This window comes from Entelurus aequoreus, linkage group LG07 (genome assembly GCF_033978785.1).
Source record: "Entelurus aequoreus isolate RoL-2023_Sb linkage group LG07, RoL_Eaeq_v1.1, whole genome shotgun sequence".
Lineage (NCBI taxonomy): Eukaryota > Metazoa > Chordata > Actinopteri > Syngnathiformes > Syngnathidae > Entelurus > Entelurus aequoreus.
In genome coordinates this window covers 24,355,621-24,371,156 of record NC_084737.1, presented here as the reverse complement: position 1 = coordinate 24,371,156, position 15,536 = coordinate 24,355,621, and the positions used below count along the sequence as shown (strand labels likewise).

Sequence of the window (15,536 nt, the reverse complement as noted above, 5' to 3'; positions counted from 1 at the left end):
GGCAGTGTGAGAGCTGAAAGGAAACAACTACTTAATTTGCAATTGGCTTACGCGAAAAAACTGACAAAAGAACCAACAAAATCAGGCAAGGTGCACTCAGCAATGGGCACCCTCACTCTCGAGCTCCAGGAAATGGAGGAGAAAACCTCAATAAACTCAACCGAAGGAAGTGGGGTTCGGACGGTGAATACGGGGGCCTCCAAGGTCAGTCCAGAGTGGACATCCTCCTTCAGCCTTTGCATGACTTCCTCAGCCAGTACTGGAAAGAGGGAGCCGTGCCGCAAGACATGAGAGATGCCAAGATTGTCATCCCTTACAAGAATAAGGGCGACAGGAGCAACTGTAATAATTACAGAGACATCTTCCTCCTGAGCATCGTTGAGAAACTCTGCCTGTGTCATGCTTGTGCGTCTTCAGAAACTTGCTGGACGCGATTACCCGGGATCTCAATGCGGCTTTTGCGCCAAGCGCTCTACAGTGGACATGATATTCTCCCTACGCCAACTTCAGGAGAAACGCAGGGAACAACAGAAGCCCCTGTACACTCCTTCATAGACCTGACCAAGGCTTTCGACCTGGTTAGCAGAGAAGGGCTCTTCAGCATCCGACCCAAGATTGGATGCCCTCAAATCTCCATAGTCTCTTTCGATCTTTTCATGACGACATGAAGGCAACCATCCAGTATGAGGGTAGCATGTCCAACCCATTTGACATTCAGAGCGGAGTCAAGCAAGGTGCGTCCTTGCTCTTACCCTTTTTGGCGTCTTCTTTGCCCTGCTCATCAAACATGCTTTCGGGACTGCAACAGAAGGGATGTATCAACATACCAAATCTAACGGCCCCGACTTTTCAACCTATCCATCCATCCATCCATCTTCTTCCGCTTATCCGAGGTCGGGTCGCGGGGGCAGCAGCCTAAGCAGGAAACCCAGACTTCCCTCTCCCCAGCCACTTCGTCCAGCTCCTCCCGGGGATCAGAGGCGTTCCCAGGCCAGCCGGGAGACATAGTCTTCCAACGTGTCCTGGGTCTTCCCCGCGGCTTCCTACCGGTCGAACGTGCCCTAAACACCTCCCTAGGGAGGCGTTCGGGTGGCATCCTGACCAGATGCCCGAACCACCTCAACTGGCTCCTCTCGATGTGGAGGAGCAGCGGCTTTACTTTGAGCTCCCCCGGATGGCAGAGCTTCTCACCCTATCTCTAAGGGAGAGCCCCGCCACCTGGCGGAGGAAACTCATTTCGGCCGATTGTACCCGTGATCTTGTCCTTTCGGTCATAACCCAAAGCTCATGACCATAGGTGAGGATGGGAACGTACATCGACCGGTAATTTGAGAGCTCTGCCTTCCGGCTCAGCTCCTTCTTCACCACAACGGATCGATACAGCGTCCGAATTACTGAAGACGCCGCACCGATCCGCCTGTCGATCTCACGATCCACTCTTCCCTCACTCGTGAACAAGACTCCGAGGTACTTGAACTCCTCCACTTCGGGCAGGGTCTCCTCCGCAACCCGGAGATGGCACTCCACCCTTTTCCGGGCGAGAACCATGGACTCGGACTTGGAGGTGCTGATTCTCATCCCAGTCGCTTCACACTCAGCTGCGAACCGATCTAGCGAGAGCTGAAGATCCTGGCCAGATGAAGCCATCAGGACCACATCATCTGCAAAAAGCAGAGACCTAATCCTGCAGCCACCAAACCAGATCCCCTCAACGCCTTGACTGCGCCTAGAAATTCTGTCCATAAAAGTTATGAACAGAATCTGTGACAAAGGGCAGCCTTGGCGGAGTCCAACCCTCACTGGAAACGTGTCCGACTTACTGCCGGCAATGCGGACCAAACTCTGGCACCTAGCCCGTCTTAAAGCAAGGACCAAAGTGCGTGAGACAATCATTCGGGACATGCTCTTTGCTGATGATGCCGCTGTCATTTTGCACACTGAACAAGAACTCCAGTGCCTTATGGACAGATTCTCCCCTGCCTGCAAAGACATCGGGCTTACCCTAAGCCCAAAAAACACCAACATGCTAAATCAGGAAGTATACACTCCATCAGCCATCACAATCGATGAGTACCAACTCGAAGTAGTACACCAATTCCCATACATGGGATCCACTATTAGTGACAATCCCTCGATGCTGCGATCAACAAACATATCGGCAAAGCTGCCACAACCCTAGGGCGCGTCACGACCTGCAACTGGGAGAACCGAAAGCTGACAACTCCTACCAAGATGGCAGTGTACAACGCCTGCATTATCAGCACTCTTCTCTACGGCAGCGAAACATGGACAACATACTCCAAACAGGAGCGCAAACTGATCACCTTCCACATGCGCTGCCTTCGTCGCATCCTCTGCATCCATTGGTGTGACAATGTGACGAATGCCCAGGTCCTCGAACGTGCTGGTCTTCCTACCATGTTCACGCTGCTCACACAACGCAAGCTGCGTTGGCTCGGCCAGGTGCGCCTTATGGAGGATGAACGTATCCCAAAGGACATCCTGTATGGCAAACTTGCCTCTGGCAAGAGATCTGTTGGCCGGCCCAAACTGTGCTTCAAAGATGTCTGCAAGCGGGACATGAAAGCCCTGGACATAAAACACTGAAAGCTGCGCCATTTGTGGCGGTCAAACAGCTGAAGATCCATGCCACAGCCAATGAAAAGAGAGCCAAGCGATAGCAGTCAATATTCAAACATTGTGAAGCCGAGCTATCTTGATGGAGAAAAGATGAAAGCATGTGTACCAGGAGCAGCAGCAGCATTAAGGGGAAATATTTTAAATGTACTTCGAGAAATGTCAATGAAGTGAAAAAAGAGTAAATTGTGAAAATAAAAGACTTCAGACTAATAGAGGAGTGAAAAGTGACATTTATTAAAATATTTTATGTGTTTGATAAAACAAGCTGAGCTGTGAATGTGATGTATGAATTACAAAGTGAGGGAATATATCCCACAACCGCTTTCTCTCTACTGACTTTCCTGATAAATCTGGCAACTTTTTAAACTCCTTTTTTTCCCCAAAAGTGACTAGCAACAAACATAGCCACTTTTTGGGGATGTTTTGGAGACATGAAAAAAGGCATCAGGCTGCAGTTTATGTCGTCAACGAGCAGCGGGTGCTGCCATGAGCCCCTCCTCACAGGCGGTCAGGTTGACAGTAGCCTCGCGCAGCAGTCCCAGCTGCAGTCAAAGCAGAGAGGAGAGCCTCATAAGTTGAACATGGTTCATGTTAATGAGCCAGTCAACCAATTCTGTTCGCTCGTCAGAGTCACAACCCTCCAACATTTAACAATGCACAACAAATTGTTTAAATATAAAAGGACAATTGAGTTTATTTCAGATCCTGCATCTTCATTTTCTGCAGCTGTTCTCACCAGCACACTTGTGTTTCTTACACTGGTACTTAGACGAGAATCTTTCACCACACACACTGCAACTCAACACTTTCTGTCTAGTGTGTATTATTGTGTGTGCTTTCAAAGAGTCCCTTTGTGTAAAACCTTTACCACATACTGAGCAGATAAAAGGTTTTTCTCCAGTGTGTATTCTTGTGTGTCTTATCAAATTTGTCTTCTGGGTGAATCTTTTACTACATATTGAGCACACGAATGGTTTGTCTCCGGTGTGTGTTCTCATGTGTACTTTCAACTCACGACTTTTTGTAAAACCTTTACCACACTCTGAACATGAAAAAGGTTTTTCTCCTGTGTGTATTATCATGTGTGTTTTCAACGTACCACTTTCTATAAAACCCTTACCACATTCTGAACATGAAAAAGGTTTTTCTCCCGTGTGTTTTCTCATGTGTACTATCAAATTATCACTTCGTTTAAAACATGTATTACATTCTGAGCAGGCAAAAGGTTTTTCTCCAGTGTGTATTCTCATGTGTACTTTCAGATCACATCTTTGTATAAAACCTTTACCACATACTGAACATGAAAAAGGCTTTTCTCCAGTGTGTATTTTCATGTGTAAATTCAACACATTTTTTCGTCCAAATCTTTTACCGCAGACTGAACAGGAAAACGTTTTTTCTCCAGTGTGTATTCTCATGTGTACTTTAAGATCATCTTTTTGTATAAAACCTTTACCACAAACTGAACATGAAAAGGGCTTTTCTCCAGTGTGTGTTTTCATGTGTAAATTCAACACATTTTTTCGTCCAAATCTTTTACCACATTCTGAGCAGGAAAAAGGTTTTTCTCCAGTGTGTATTCTCAGGTGTACTTTCAGATTACCAGAGTATTTAAAGGTTTTGTCACAGTGAGAACATGTCAAGCGTGTGTTGTCAGTGTGAAATGTCTTATCATCTTCAGAGTCTTCATCCTCAGTGTCAGGAGAGTGAGACGTTGTGTCGTCACTATCTGATAGTGGAGCTAAGATCTTGTCTGCTTGTGATCCTCCACAGTGGTCTCCATCAGCTTCTGTTGTCATGTGTTGTGTTGAGCTGCTGCTTGGAGGCTCCGCCTCTCTCTTCTTCCCACTTTCACCTTTAACCTCATCATCTTCACTCTTCACAATCACTGGGAACCCCTCCAAACATTCAAGATGCTCTCCCTCCTGACTGATGCTGTGTTCTTCCTCTTCCTCCTTAATGTGGGGGGACTGTGGCTCCTCCTCTTCCTCTTTAAAGTAGGAGGTCAGTGGCTTGTTTTCCTTTTTATTGTGCGGGGTCTCCTGTGCCTCCATTTCCTCTTTAAAATACAAGTTCAGTGGGTCCTCCTCTTCCTTTTTAATATGCTTTGTCTGTGGTGCCTCGTCTTCCTCAATGTGGAAGGGCTGCGGCTCCTCCTTCTCCACCCTGGAACTCCACTCCTGTTGCTCAGGGAGAAGATCTACTTCACTGACATCTGCAGGACACAAGAAGACAAACATGTTTTAGAAACATCCAGCTCTGCTCAGTCACACAATGCATTCAGTTCGTTTACATGTACTTTAGAAAAACAAGTTATTGTATGAACTGTCTTGAAATCTCAGTGGCGGACAAACACAACACTATTTACAACTCTATTTACAAAAAAAGAAAAATAATTCCGATTGGGGGATTTTTTTTATTAGGGATGGGCGATAAGGCCTAAAATGTATTTTGTGATATATTATTTAATGTACATTTACTAATAGAACCATGTAAAAACTGGTTACAAACACTCTTAATTTAGTTGCTGACATATGCAGTAACATATTACATCAGTTCCAGTTTCCATGCCATCATTTTCTTAAAACTATTATCAATATACTTGATAATTTACTGTTGATACTGTTAATATATCGATCTAACCATTGTAGTATGGTCCATATAGTGATACCATACTTATCGTTATTGTCCATATTTATATTAAGCCGCCCACCTTTGTTTACATTTAAGAGCTCTAGCTTCCGGTTAGCGGTTAGCATATCCTCTGTGTACAAATTGTAGTTAATTTGTCACCATGTGCACACGTTGCCTAGGCAAGCTACGCAATGCGAGAGTATACATACACCAGGCTTAAGAGTGTTACCTTATAACTTGCTGGCTAGCTAATAGGAGTGAGATAAAGTTGTGTGAAAAATAGAATTAACTATCATTTTGGGCAAAGTCAGCAAGGTAAACTTTGTCTACATCAATTCAAATAGGTTTTAAAGCAGCGCCAATTTGCAATGCCGTAAAAATGGCACATTAACAAACGCGAGCCGTGTACTAGTACTAATATTTGTAAACAAATGTTGGCGGATCAATACAAATATCGATAGCAACGATACCAAGTATACAACTCAAATATGGTCGATACTACAGTAATTAGGTTGATATTTGTTATTAGCAGAAAATATTTTATAATATTTGTTATTGTCTACAAACACAGCAAATAAGTCCCAGGATACAGGAAGACTTCAAGGGCAAACAGCAAATAGTTTAAATCAGAGCTAATAATTGAAAATATTTAATTGATTTTGTTATACTTCTGTCCTTTGTCTGATTATAACTGTGATCAAAATTATATTGAAAATTAAAAACTAAATGAATACTGCCCCTGTAACCACTTGGTATTGGATCCATACCCAAATGTGTAGTATCACTAAAACTAATGTAAAGTATCAAACAACAGAATAATAAGTGATTATTACATTTGAACAAAAGTGTAGATAGAAAGATGTTACAACAAAAAGTAACCAGATATTAACAGTAAATTATCAAGTACATGTTTTGACAAAATAATACAATTAAAAACGACAATTTGTTACTGCATATGTCAGCAGCCAAATTAGGAGCCTTTTAACTCGTTCTGAATTTTTCCATTATCATTCATATACTAAATGATATATCGTGATATATATGTTCATGTTAGGATATAGATTTTAGGTCATATCGCCCATCCCAAAAATTGGTTCGCCGAGTAATTTCGTTTGGCCCACCAAATATATTTTTTTTTATATTATTATTTTGAGATGTGTGTGTATGTTGAAAATGTTGTACTACAGTTCTACATCACGTGGAAGTGTCATGTCATGAGGTTGGTGTGCTTTTAACTAGGGGTGGGACGATACGGTCAGCTCACCAAAGGATACACGATATTGGCTATTGGATATGAATATCCTGACTTTTGCTAGTGCTTCTTTATGATTTAGAATGCATAAAATAAAATAAAAAACATATATGTTCTTGTTTTACATAAGGGCTGTGAATGATTAAAAAAGTGCAGTTCCCCTTTAAATGATAAAATAGAAGAAAAATATATCATGTAACAAGAACAGGATATATTGATAATAAATTTAGTGATGAAATCATCTTGATACTGTCCTGCTTCAGTGAATATGTCCAGGCTTTCCCTTTTAAAGGGTAAAGTCCTCCCAGGGTCTTTTGTCCTAATGAATGTCTGAATAGAGTGAGAAGACTATAATTTAGGTAAAATCATTTATTTTACAAATGGACTAGGATAAGTAATTATTTTTTACGGGTAGCTAGATTCGATAGAACGCCGTCAAACACGTAGATGCAAGGCCACGTTGCAAGAGACCTACACTACCGTTCAAAAGTTTGGGGTCAAATTGAAATGTCCTTATTTTTGAAGGAAAAGCACTGTACTTTTCAATGAAGATAACTTTAAACTAGTCTTAACTTTAAAGAAATACACTCTATACATTGCTAATGTGGTAAATGACTATTCTAGCTGCAAAAGTCTGGTTTTTGGTGCAATATCTACATAGGTGTATAGAGGCCCATTTCCAGCAACTATCACTCCAGTGTTCTAATGGTACAATGTGTTTGCTCATTGGCTCAGAAGGCTAATTGATGATTAGAAAACCCTTGTGCAATCATGTTCACACATCTGAAAACAGTTTAGCTCGTTACAGAAGGTACAAAACGGACCTTACTTTGAGCAGATTGAGTTTCTGGAGCATCACATTTGTGGGGTCAATTAAACGCTCAAAATGGCCAGAAAAAGAGAACTTTCATCTGAAACTCGACAGTCTATTCTTGTTCTTAGAAATGAAGGTGACCCCAAACTTTTGAACGGTAGTGTACGTGCATCATCTTCACAAGAACACCCACATTCTTACATTCAACATATTTAAGAATGGTGGCAATAAATAAATATGAAGTTAGTAAACGTGTGAGAGTAAGAAGTAAACAAACCTGTTCTGTGTAACATCATCATTTTTTTTATTCCTTTCATGAAAATGCATACATACAAGCCAAATGCAGTTGACACTTTCATTGTTTTTTGTTTCTTATACATTTCCATGATCAGAAAGGAGCAGATGGAAGAATACTATTCTTATATTTATCTGCCCCCTTTTTAACACAATTTTTTTTAGATGACTTTATCACTGTTCCCTCCACCAACACCCCAACTCCAACATACTTTTAATTTTCGTTTAAGCATTTTCAAAATGACACGTCCAATCAAAATCAAAAATCAGTTTGATATAATTCCAGTTGTCTCTTTTTGTAACTCTTTTTAAATTCAAAGATATTCTTGCAACTTTTTAAGTCTTTGTCTAGAGAATTCCATGCTTTCACACCAGCAACAGACAAGCACATTTGCTTCAAATTTGTTCGCACTCTTGGATGTTTATAATCATACGGCCTTCTGTGGTTCTCATCTTCAGACGTGAACACAAATAACTTTTGTAAGTCCTTCGATATAACTTTATTTCTAGCTTTGAACATCACTAATAGAGTATGCAATTCTACAATGTCTTTTAGTTGTAATAATCCTGACCTAATGAAGAGTGGATTTGTGTGGTCTCTATATCCTACTGTAAAAATGATACAAATGCTCTTTTCTGTGAAATAAATAAAGGCATTACACAACTTGATGTTTCTTGAAAACAGCGTCCATAGTTGATGTTGTCGCTCCTTCTCCTCTTTTGTTGGACAAAGTTCCTCCTCGTACTCTGCTATCGTTTTTTCATACATTGTTTCAACATCACACTTCAACGGCAGCAGTGAGTCGCTGATTCACCAACACTCACAGCATTTGTCATTTAGACATTTTCACTCAATAATAACACTTTACACTTACATTGGATCTCTGCTTTGCTGTGTCGATAACTTCCGCGTCTCTTTGTTAGCAGCTAACAAGCTAAGCCAACCAGCAGGCTAGGCTAGCACGTCAAAGTGCACTCAGACTAATGTATCCGGATACAAACACTTATCAACAATGTTTACTCTATTAAACGACCTACATGTGTACATGTACGTTGTAATTAAGAACAATAATCAACGTCTTCTCCGTCCAACGCCATCTTGTTTGTCTTCCTCCTGTGGCGTCTTGGAGGTGTTCTCAACCGTGGAACAAATGTTCGCCAAACACGTGTTTCACTGGGACAATAGTGAATGGTGCACACTTGCTGCGCCAAAGCCACAGAACAAAAAGTCACATTTAAGAGTTGCTGGTGTAACAATTGGAAGAACATATTTGACTCATCTCTTGTACATGCGGCTAATAAGGTAATATACATTATATATATTTTTATATTATTTCTGTTATTTACCTGATATGTTGTTCGAAGCTAACGTGCTAGCGGTAGCCCGCTAACAGGCCTATGTAGCAAATGCAAACGTTTTTTGAGGAGTGTATTTTATATGGTCTTTATGAGAATTATATTGACTTATTTAATACTTTAACTGTTTTTTGCTGTATAGTACAGTCACGCTTAACATCATTAAATATTAGTTACTAGAAAGGAACGAACGTCTCGTAAATTTAGTCTGGAATAAGTCACATTGTATTACACTTACATTGCAGTAGTCTACTTTGTGTTGCTGCTAACTTTATTAGCATTGAATATAAATGATATGTTGTTTGCACACACTTCTATTACCTTGATAACATACCATGGAAATTAAAGGCCTACTGAAACCCACTACTACCGACCACGCAGTCTGATAGTTTATATATCAATGATGAAATCTTAACATTGCAACACATGCCAATACGGCCGGGTTAACTTATAAAGTGCAATTTTAAATTTCCCGGGAAACTTCCGGCTGAAAACGTCTAGGTATGATGACGTTTGCGCGTGACGTCAAGGGTTGAAGCGGAAGTATTGGGACGCCATTGTATCCCAATACAAAAAGCTCTGTTGTCATCGCAAAATTTCACAGTATTCTGGACGTCTGTGTTGGTGAATCTTTTGCAATTTTTTCAATTAACAATGGAGACTGCAAAGAAGAAAGCTGTAGGTGGGATATTAGCGGCTGGCTACAGCAACACAACCAGGAGGACTTTGAGTTGGATAGCAGACGCGCTACCGTGAGTACAGCTTTGGCTTCCAAACATTTGATCGCTTGCCCGTACGTGCGTGGCGCTATGTGCATTTCACGTACGTAACTTTGGGGAAATATATGTTTCTTGCCGACTCTGATGGCGGCCGGGGTGTCGTCGAAAGCTACAACGCCCGCCGCGCCGCTGTCCTCACCTTGACTTCCTCCGTCTCCGGGCCGCCGACCGCACCGATCATCGTGGTGAAGTCTTTCGTCGCGCCGTTGATCGCTGGAACGCAGGTGAGCACGGGTGGTGATGAGCAGATGAGAGCTGGCGTAGGTGGAGAGCTAATGTTTTTAGCATAGCTCTGTCAAGGTCCCGCAGCTAAGTTAGCTTCAATGGCGTCGTTAGCAACAGCATTGTTAGGCTTTGCCAGGCGGTACAGCATTAACCGTGTGGTTACAGGTCCAGAGTTTGGTAGTATTGTTGACCTTCTGTCTATCCTTCCAGTCAGGGGCTTATTTCTTTTGTTTCTATCTGCATTTAAGCACAATGCTATCACGTTAGCTCCGTAGCTAAAGTGCTTCGCCGATGTATTGTCGTGGAGATAAAAGTCACTGTGAATGTCCATTTTGCGTTCTCGACTCTCATTTTAAAGAGGATATAGTATCTGAGGTGGTTTAAAATACAAATCCCTGATCCACAATAGAAAAAGGATTGAGTGTGGAATCTAATGAGCCCTGGTACCTAAGTTACGGTCAGAGCGAAAAAAGATACGTCCTGCACTGCACTCTAATCCTTCACTCTCACGTTCCTCATCCACGAATCTTTCATCCTGCCTCAAATTAATGGGGTAATCGTCGCTTTCTCAGTCCGAATCGCTGTCGTGTAAACAATGTGCAAATGTGAGGAGCCCTTCAACCTGTGACGTCACGCTACTTCCGGTACAGGCAAGGCTTTTTTATCAGCGACCAAAACTTTATCGTCAATGTTCTCTACTAAATCATTTCAGCAACAATATGGCAATATCGCGAAATGATCAAGTATGACACATAGAATGGATCTGCAATCCCCGTTTGAATAAGAAAATTTAATTTCAGTAGGCCTTTAAGTCAACCGATGTTTGTTATTACGAATACACTATTTGCACAATTGTATGTGATTCATGCTCATTCAGTCAGACAAAAATAAATATTTAATTCATTACAATACTTTAATATACTGTACACCAATTGAACATGCATCAATATATTTTTTTTGTAATTGAATCATGAGTTACCCAAATATTCTCACGCCAGCACATTCCTTAAGGTTTGAGTGAGGTTTAACCAACATACTATCGCACGACCACACGAGCTGTCACTTGTTAAACGTGCACACTGCACTTCTCTTTGTTTTCTGTTAAGTTTAAAAATGTTGCTTTCGCAGAAGGAAGAAACAGGAAATGATATTGCATGTAAAAGTAAATCCAACCAATCACAGCTCTGCAGTCCTTGTCGCCATTGACGTGAGGTCAGACTATTTTGGAGGTGCACATCAAGGTTCGCTGGTAGGTTGCTTTTTAACATGACCATTCTCTTTTCTGTGCATGCTAAATAGTAAAAAATTGCTAGTACAAGGCGGCTAACATTACAAGTAATGAGAGTCCTCTATTGTGCCTTTAAAACCCTCTAAACAAAACACCCGAAAATCACCAACAATACTCCATTTACTTGTAGTGACCTGAATATTAACCAAGTAATAGCAGCATTATAATTGTAAGAGCTAACATTGAGGAACTACTTTTAGTCAAACGGCTCCTTGCTCGCAGAGAGGTAAACTAGCTACTGAGCTGCTGCTGCTGCATCACCTCTGAGTTGGTGAAAGTTTATTCTAGATTATAAATCATGCCTCACGCTTGTATCGGCGAAGGTCGCTGACCACCCTCTGTCAGTTTACGTGGCCTACCACTTCGTGGCTGAGTTGCTGTTGTTCCCAAACTCTTCCATTTTCTAAGTATAAAGCCGACAGTTGACTTTGGAATATTTAGGAGCGAGGAAATTTCACCACTGGATTTGTCGCACAGGTTGCATCCTATGACAGTTCCATGCTGGAAATCACTGAGCTCCTGAGAGCGGCCTATTCTTTCACAAATGTTTGTAGAAACAGTTTCCATGCCTAAGTGCTTGATTTTATACACCTGTGGCCGGACCAAGTGATTAGGACACCTGATTCTGATCATTTGGATGATGGCCAAATACTTTTGGCAATATAGTGTATCTAACTATCGTCAAGATGTCCGACACAACTTCTCTCTAAATGCTCCCTCATCACACTCACGTATGTGTTTAGTTTTTACTCGCTGTGTTTTTTAGCTTCTTGTTGCTCGACAGTCTCGTGCATGGTTGCTTCCGTCTGGAAAAACACCAGCGATGACGTCACCGACTGTTATCGACAAATGAATTTGTCTGCGACACGTTTTGTTAATGATTTTTGTTGACAAAGTCAACGTTTTATTGTACCTTACTTGTTACTGTCCTTACTTCCTACAGATGTGAATGTGTCAGGGACGCAGGACACATATCTATCAACATCACTGTGATCATCAGAGACATACTAAAATATCATTATTTTGGTGAACTGCTTTGACTATTTTCTGTAATACAAACTTCTGAATGAGTGAATTTTAATTTTGGGTTGACATATCAATGACAATTGTCACTGTTGTTTATATGACATTTATTCGATCTAATTTTCACATGATTATAATTTTTACTATATATGAATAACACAGATTATATGATCTACAATTACTTATATTATCTACATACTAACTTTTAATATTTTACACTGTTTTAATTTTCTTGTGTATACAAAAAAGTATTAGTGTCCATAGTAGGAAAAACATTTATGTATTTAATTGATATCCGCCATCCTGTGCTTTTGTCTGATTATAATTGTGATCAAAATTGAATCATTCAATGATTTTTAAAAGATGAAATATCAGTATCAGCATTAAAATGGCGATACTGCCCCTGTAACTACTTGGTGTTGGATCCAAACCCAAATTTTTAGTATCACCCACAAATAATGCTACGTATCAAACAGAAGAATACATGTTTAGTACATTTCAACAAAGTGTTGATAGAACTATGTTACAACAGGAAGTTTTATCAAGAAATAACTGTCAATCCTTTTTGTGTGCGTTTCGGGTGAAGTTTTACCGTGTTGAGTCAAATTAAGTCAAAGTTACCACTAACAGTAAATTAGCTAGTAGATTAATAATAGTTTGGAGAAAATAATACTGCAAATGATGTAATATTTTACTGCATATTTCAGCAACTAAATTAGAAGCCTGTGTAGCCTGTTTTAAAATGGTTATATTAGTAATTGTGTATGAAATAATATATTGCAAAATCTATTTTAAACCATATCATCCATCCCTAGTAAAACGTCTTGTCATCAGGGCTTGTTTTTGTTTTCCTGGGAATGTTGTTGTAAAGAGCAGTGTGTTTGTGCGTCACTAAGATTCCAAGACAGTTCATACAATAACTTTTTTTCCCTAAATGCATGTAAACGTGACTGAGCAGAGCTGGATGGTTCTAAAACATGTGTTTGTCTTGTTGTGTCCTGCAGACGTCTGTGAATAACATCTTCACCCTGAGCAACAGAAGTGGAGCTTCGGGATGGTAACGGAGGAGCCACAGCCCTCCCACATTAAGAAAGAAGAGGAATATCCACTGATGCCACATTTTACAAAGGAAAAGGAGGACCCACTGACCCCTCACATTAAGGAGGAAGAGGACCCACTGACCCCTCACATTAAGGAGGAAGAGGACCCACTGACCCCTCATATTAAAGAGGAAGAGGAGGACCCACTGAACCCTCACATTAAAGAGGAAGAGGAGGATCCACTGACCCCTCACATTAAAGAGGAAGAGGAGTACCCACTGACCCCTCACATTAAGGAGGATGAGGAGTACCCACTGACCCCTCACATTAAGGAAGAAAAGGAGGACCCACTGACCCCTCACATTAAGGAAGAAGAGGAGGAACACAGCATCAGTCAGGAGGGAGAGCATCTTAAAGGACTGGAGGAGGTTGATGTCACCAAGATGCCATTGACTGGTGTGATTGTGAAGAGTGAATATGATGAGGTCAAAGCTGCAAGTGAGAAGAAGAGAGAGGCGGAGCCTCCAAGCAGCAGCTCAACTCAACACATGACAATAGAAGCTGATGGAGACCACTGTGGAGGATCACAAGCAGACAAGATCTTAGCTCCACTATCAGATAGTGACGACACAACGTCTCACTCTCCTGACACTGATGATGAAGACTCTGAAGATGATAAGACATGTCACACTGACAACACAGACTTGACATGTTCTCACTGTGACAAAACTTTTAAATGGCATAGTAATCTGAAAGTACACATGAGAAAACACACTGGAGAAAAACCCTTTTCCTGCACAGAATGTGGTAAAAGATTTGCACAAAATAGTTCTCTGAAAATACATACAAGAATGCACACTGGAGAAAAACCCTATTCCTGTTCAGTCTGTGGTAAAGGTTTTGCGCGAAATGATTATCTGAAGATGCACATAAGATTGCACACGGGAGAAAAACCCTTTTCCTGTTCAGTCTGCGGTAAAGATTTTGCACGAAATAGTCATCTGAAAATACACGTAAGATTGCACACTGGAGAAAAATCATTTACCTGTTTAGTCTGTGGTAAAGGTTTTGCACAACAAAGTAATCTGAAAAGACACAGAAGAATGCACACTGGAGAAAAAAATGTTTTCCTGTCCAGTCTGTAGTAAAGGTTTTATACAAAGTAAGACTCTTAAAGTACACTGGAGACAAACCATTTACCTAGAAGGCATTATTGATAATGCAGAGCAGAAAGCACACTGGTGAAAATCATTTTATCAGCTCAGTCGGCTTTAATGGTTTCATAGACAGTCTAACTTTGAAAAGACACAAACTCAAGAAAAAACTTTTAGTTGCAGTGTGTGTGTGTGTGATGAACGATTCCCTAATAAGTAGCAGTGTAAGACACACAAGTGTGCGGGTGAGAACAGCAGCAGCAAATGAAGAGGCAGGATGTTTTGTCATTGTTCTGTGTGTTACAAGCTTGACAAATTGCTTCTAACTTTTATGTTACATCACATTTACCCTTGCATGCTAAGAGCATTTTTGAACTGTTAGCGATCTATAGTGTTTATTTTTGTTTGGTAACTGACAGACCATGAGAGATTATCATCACACTTCAACATCTCTAACATGTAAATGCTGCCTCTTTCCTAGATCAGCATTGTAAATGTAAAACTTTTCTTAAATGTTTTACCCTGGATAAATAAATGTTAAATACGTACATGAAAACTAGGAAGTACATGTTTATATACTACATTACCCAGAAAGGTTAGTGCTCTAGACAGAAACAGGAAATAGGTTTGAGTTATGTTGGAGGACAACATTTGTGCCGTTTGATCAATAAAGAGTTGATATATTGTTACATGTTGTTGTTCCTGCTTTGTCTACACAATAAACACATTTGGATAGGACAGCTGCTTGAGCTTCGCACTGAGACAAATTTGATTGGCCAAAATGTGGGAGAAGTAGCAAGGCCACACACAAATTGCGGGGATTGTTTGAATTTCCGTGAATTGACGAAATCGAGACATTGCGAAATCCCTGAAAGACTGAATTCATGAACTCATTGATCTGAGACCGAAGCGGGATTCGAACATGTGATTTGTTGCTGGTGCCAGCAGGGCTCTCAGTATGACAAACCATCTCCCTAATGATGAACAAGGTGAATACATTTTTAACTGCCCGTAGCCACATTCAAAAATAATATTAC

General features: G+C 40.8%; 2 protein-coding genes across 4 annotated transcripts; one reads left to right on the top strand and one right to left on the bottom strand.

Annotated features, from left to right (window-relative positions):
- Nucleotides 1-2,852: 2,852 nt before the first annotated feature.
- On the bottom strand, nt 2,853-8,826 carry LOC133653566 (oocyte zinc finger protein XlCOF6.1-like). Its single transcript, XM_062052987.1, has 2 exons — nt 8,510-8,826; nt 2,853-4,855 (listed from the first exon to the last, which is right to left on the bottom strand). Exon 2 carries the CDS (start codon nt 4,692-4,694, stop codon nt 3,354-3,356), a length of 1,341 nt encoding a protein of 446 aa, XP_061908971.1. The 5' UTR covers nt 4,695-4,855; nt 8,510-8,826; the 3' UTR covers nt 2,853-3,353.
- Nucleotides 8,599-15,182, top strand: LOC133653573 (oocyte zinc finger protein XlCOF8.4-like). Of its 3 annotated transcripts, XM_062052995.1 has the most exons (3): nt 8,599-8,937; nt 11,123-11,243; nt 13,310-15,182. In XM_062052995.1, exon 3 carries the CDS (start codon nt 13,360-13,362, stop codon nt 14,488-14,490), a length of 1,131 nt encoding a protein of 376 aa, XP_061908979.1. In that variant the 5' UTR covers nt 8,599-8,937; nt 11,123-11,243; nt 13,310-13,359; the 3' UTR covers nt 14,491-15,182. The 3 variants fall into 3 exon arrangements, with proteins under 3 accessions (XP_061908979.1, XP_061908978.1, XP_061908980.1); XM_062052994.1 differs by lacking the exon at nt 11,123-11,243 and having other exon boundaries at nt 8,613-8,937; XM_062052996.1 differs by lacking the exons at nt 8,599-8,937; nt 11,123-11,243 and adding an exon at nt 9,706-9,993.
- The last annotated feature ends 354 nt before the right edge of the window (nt 15,183-15,536 follow it).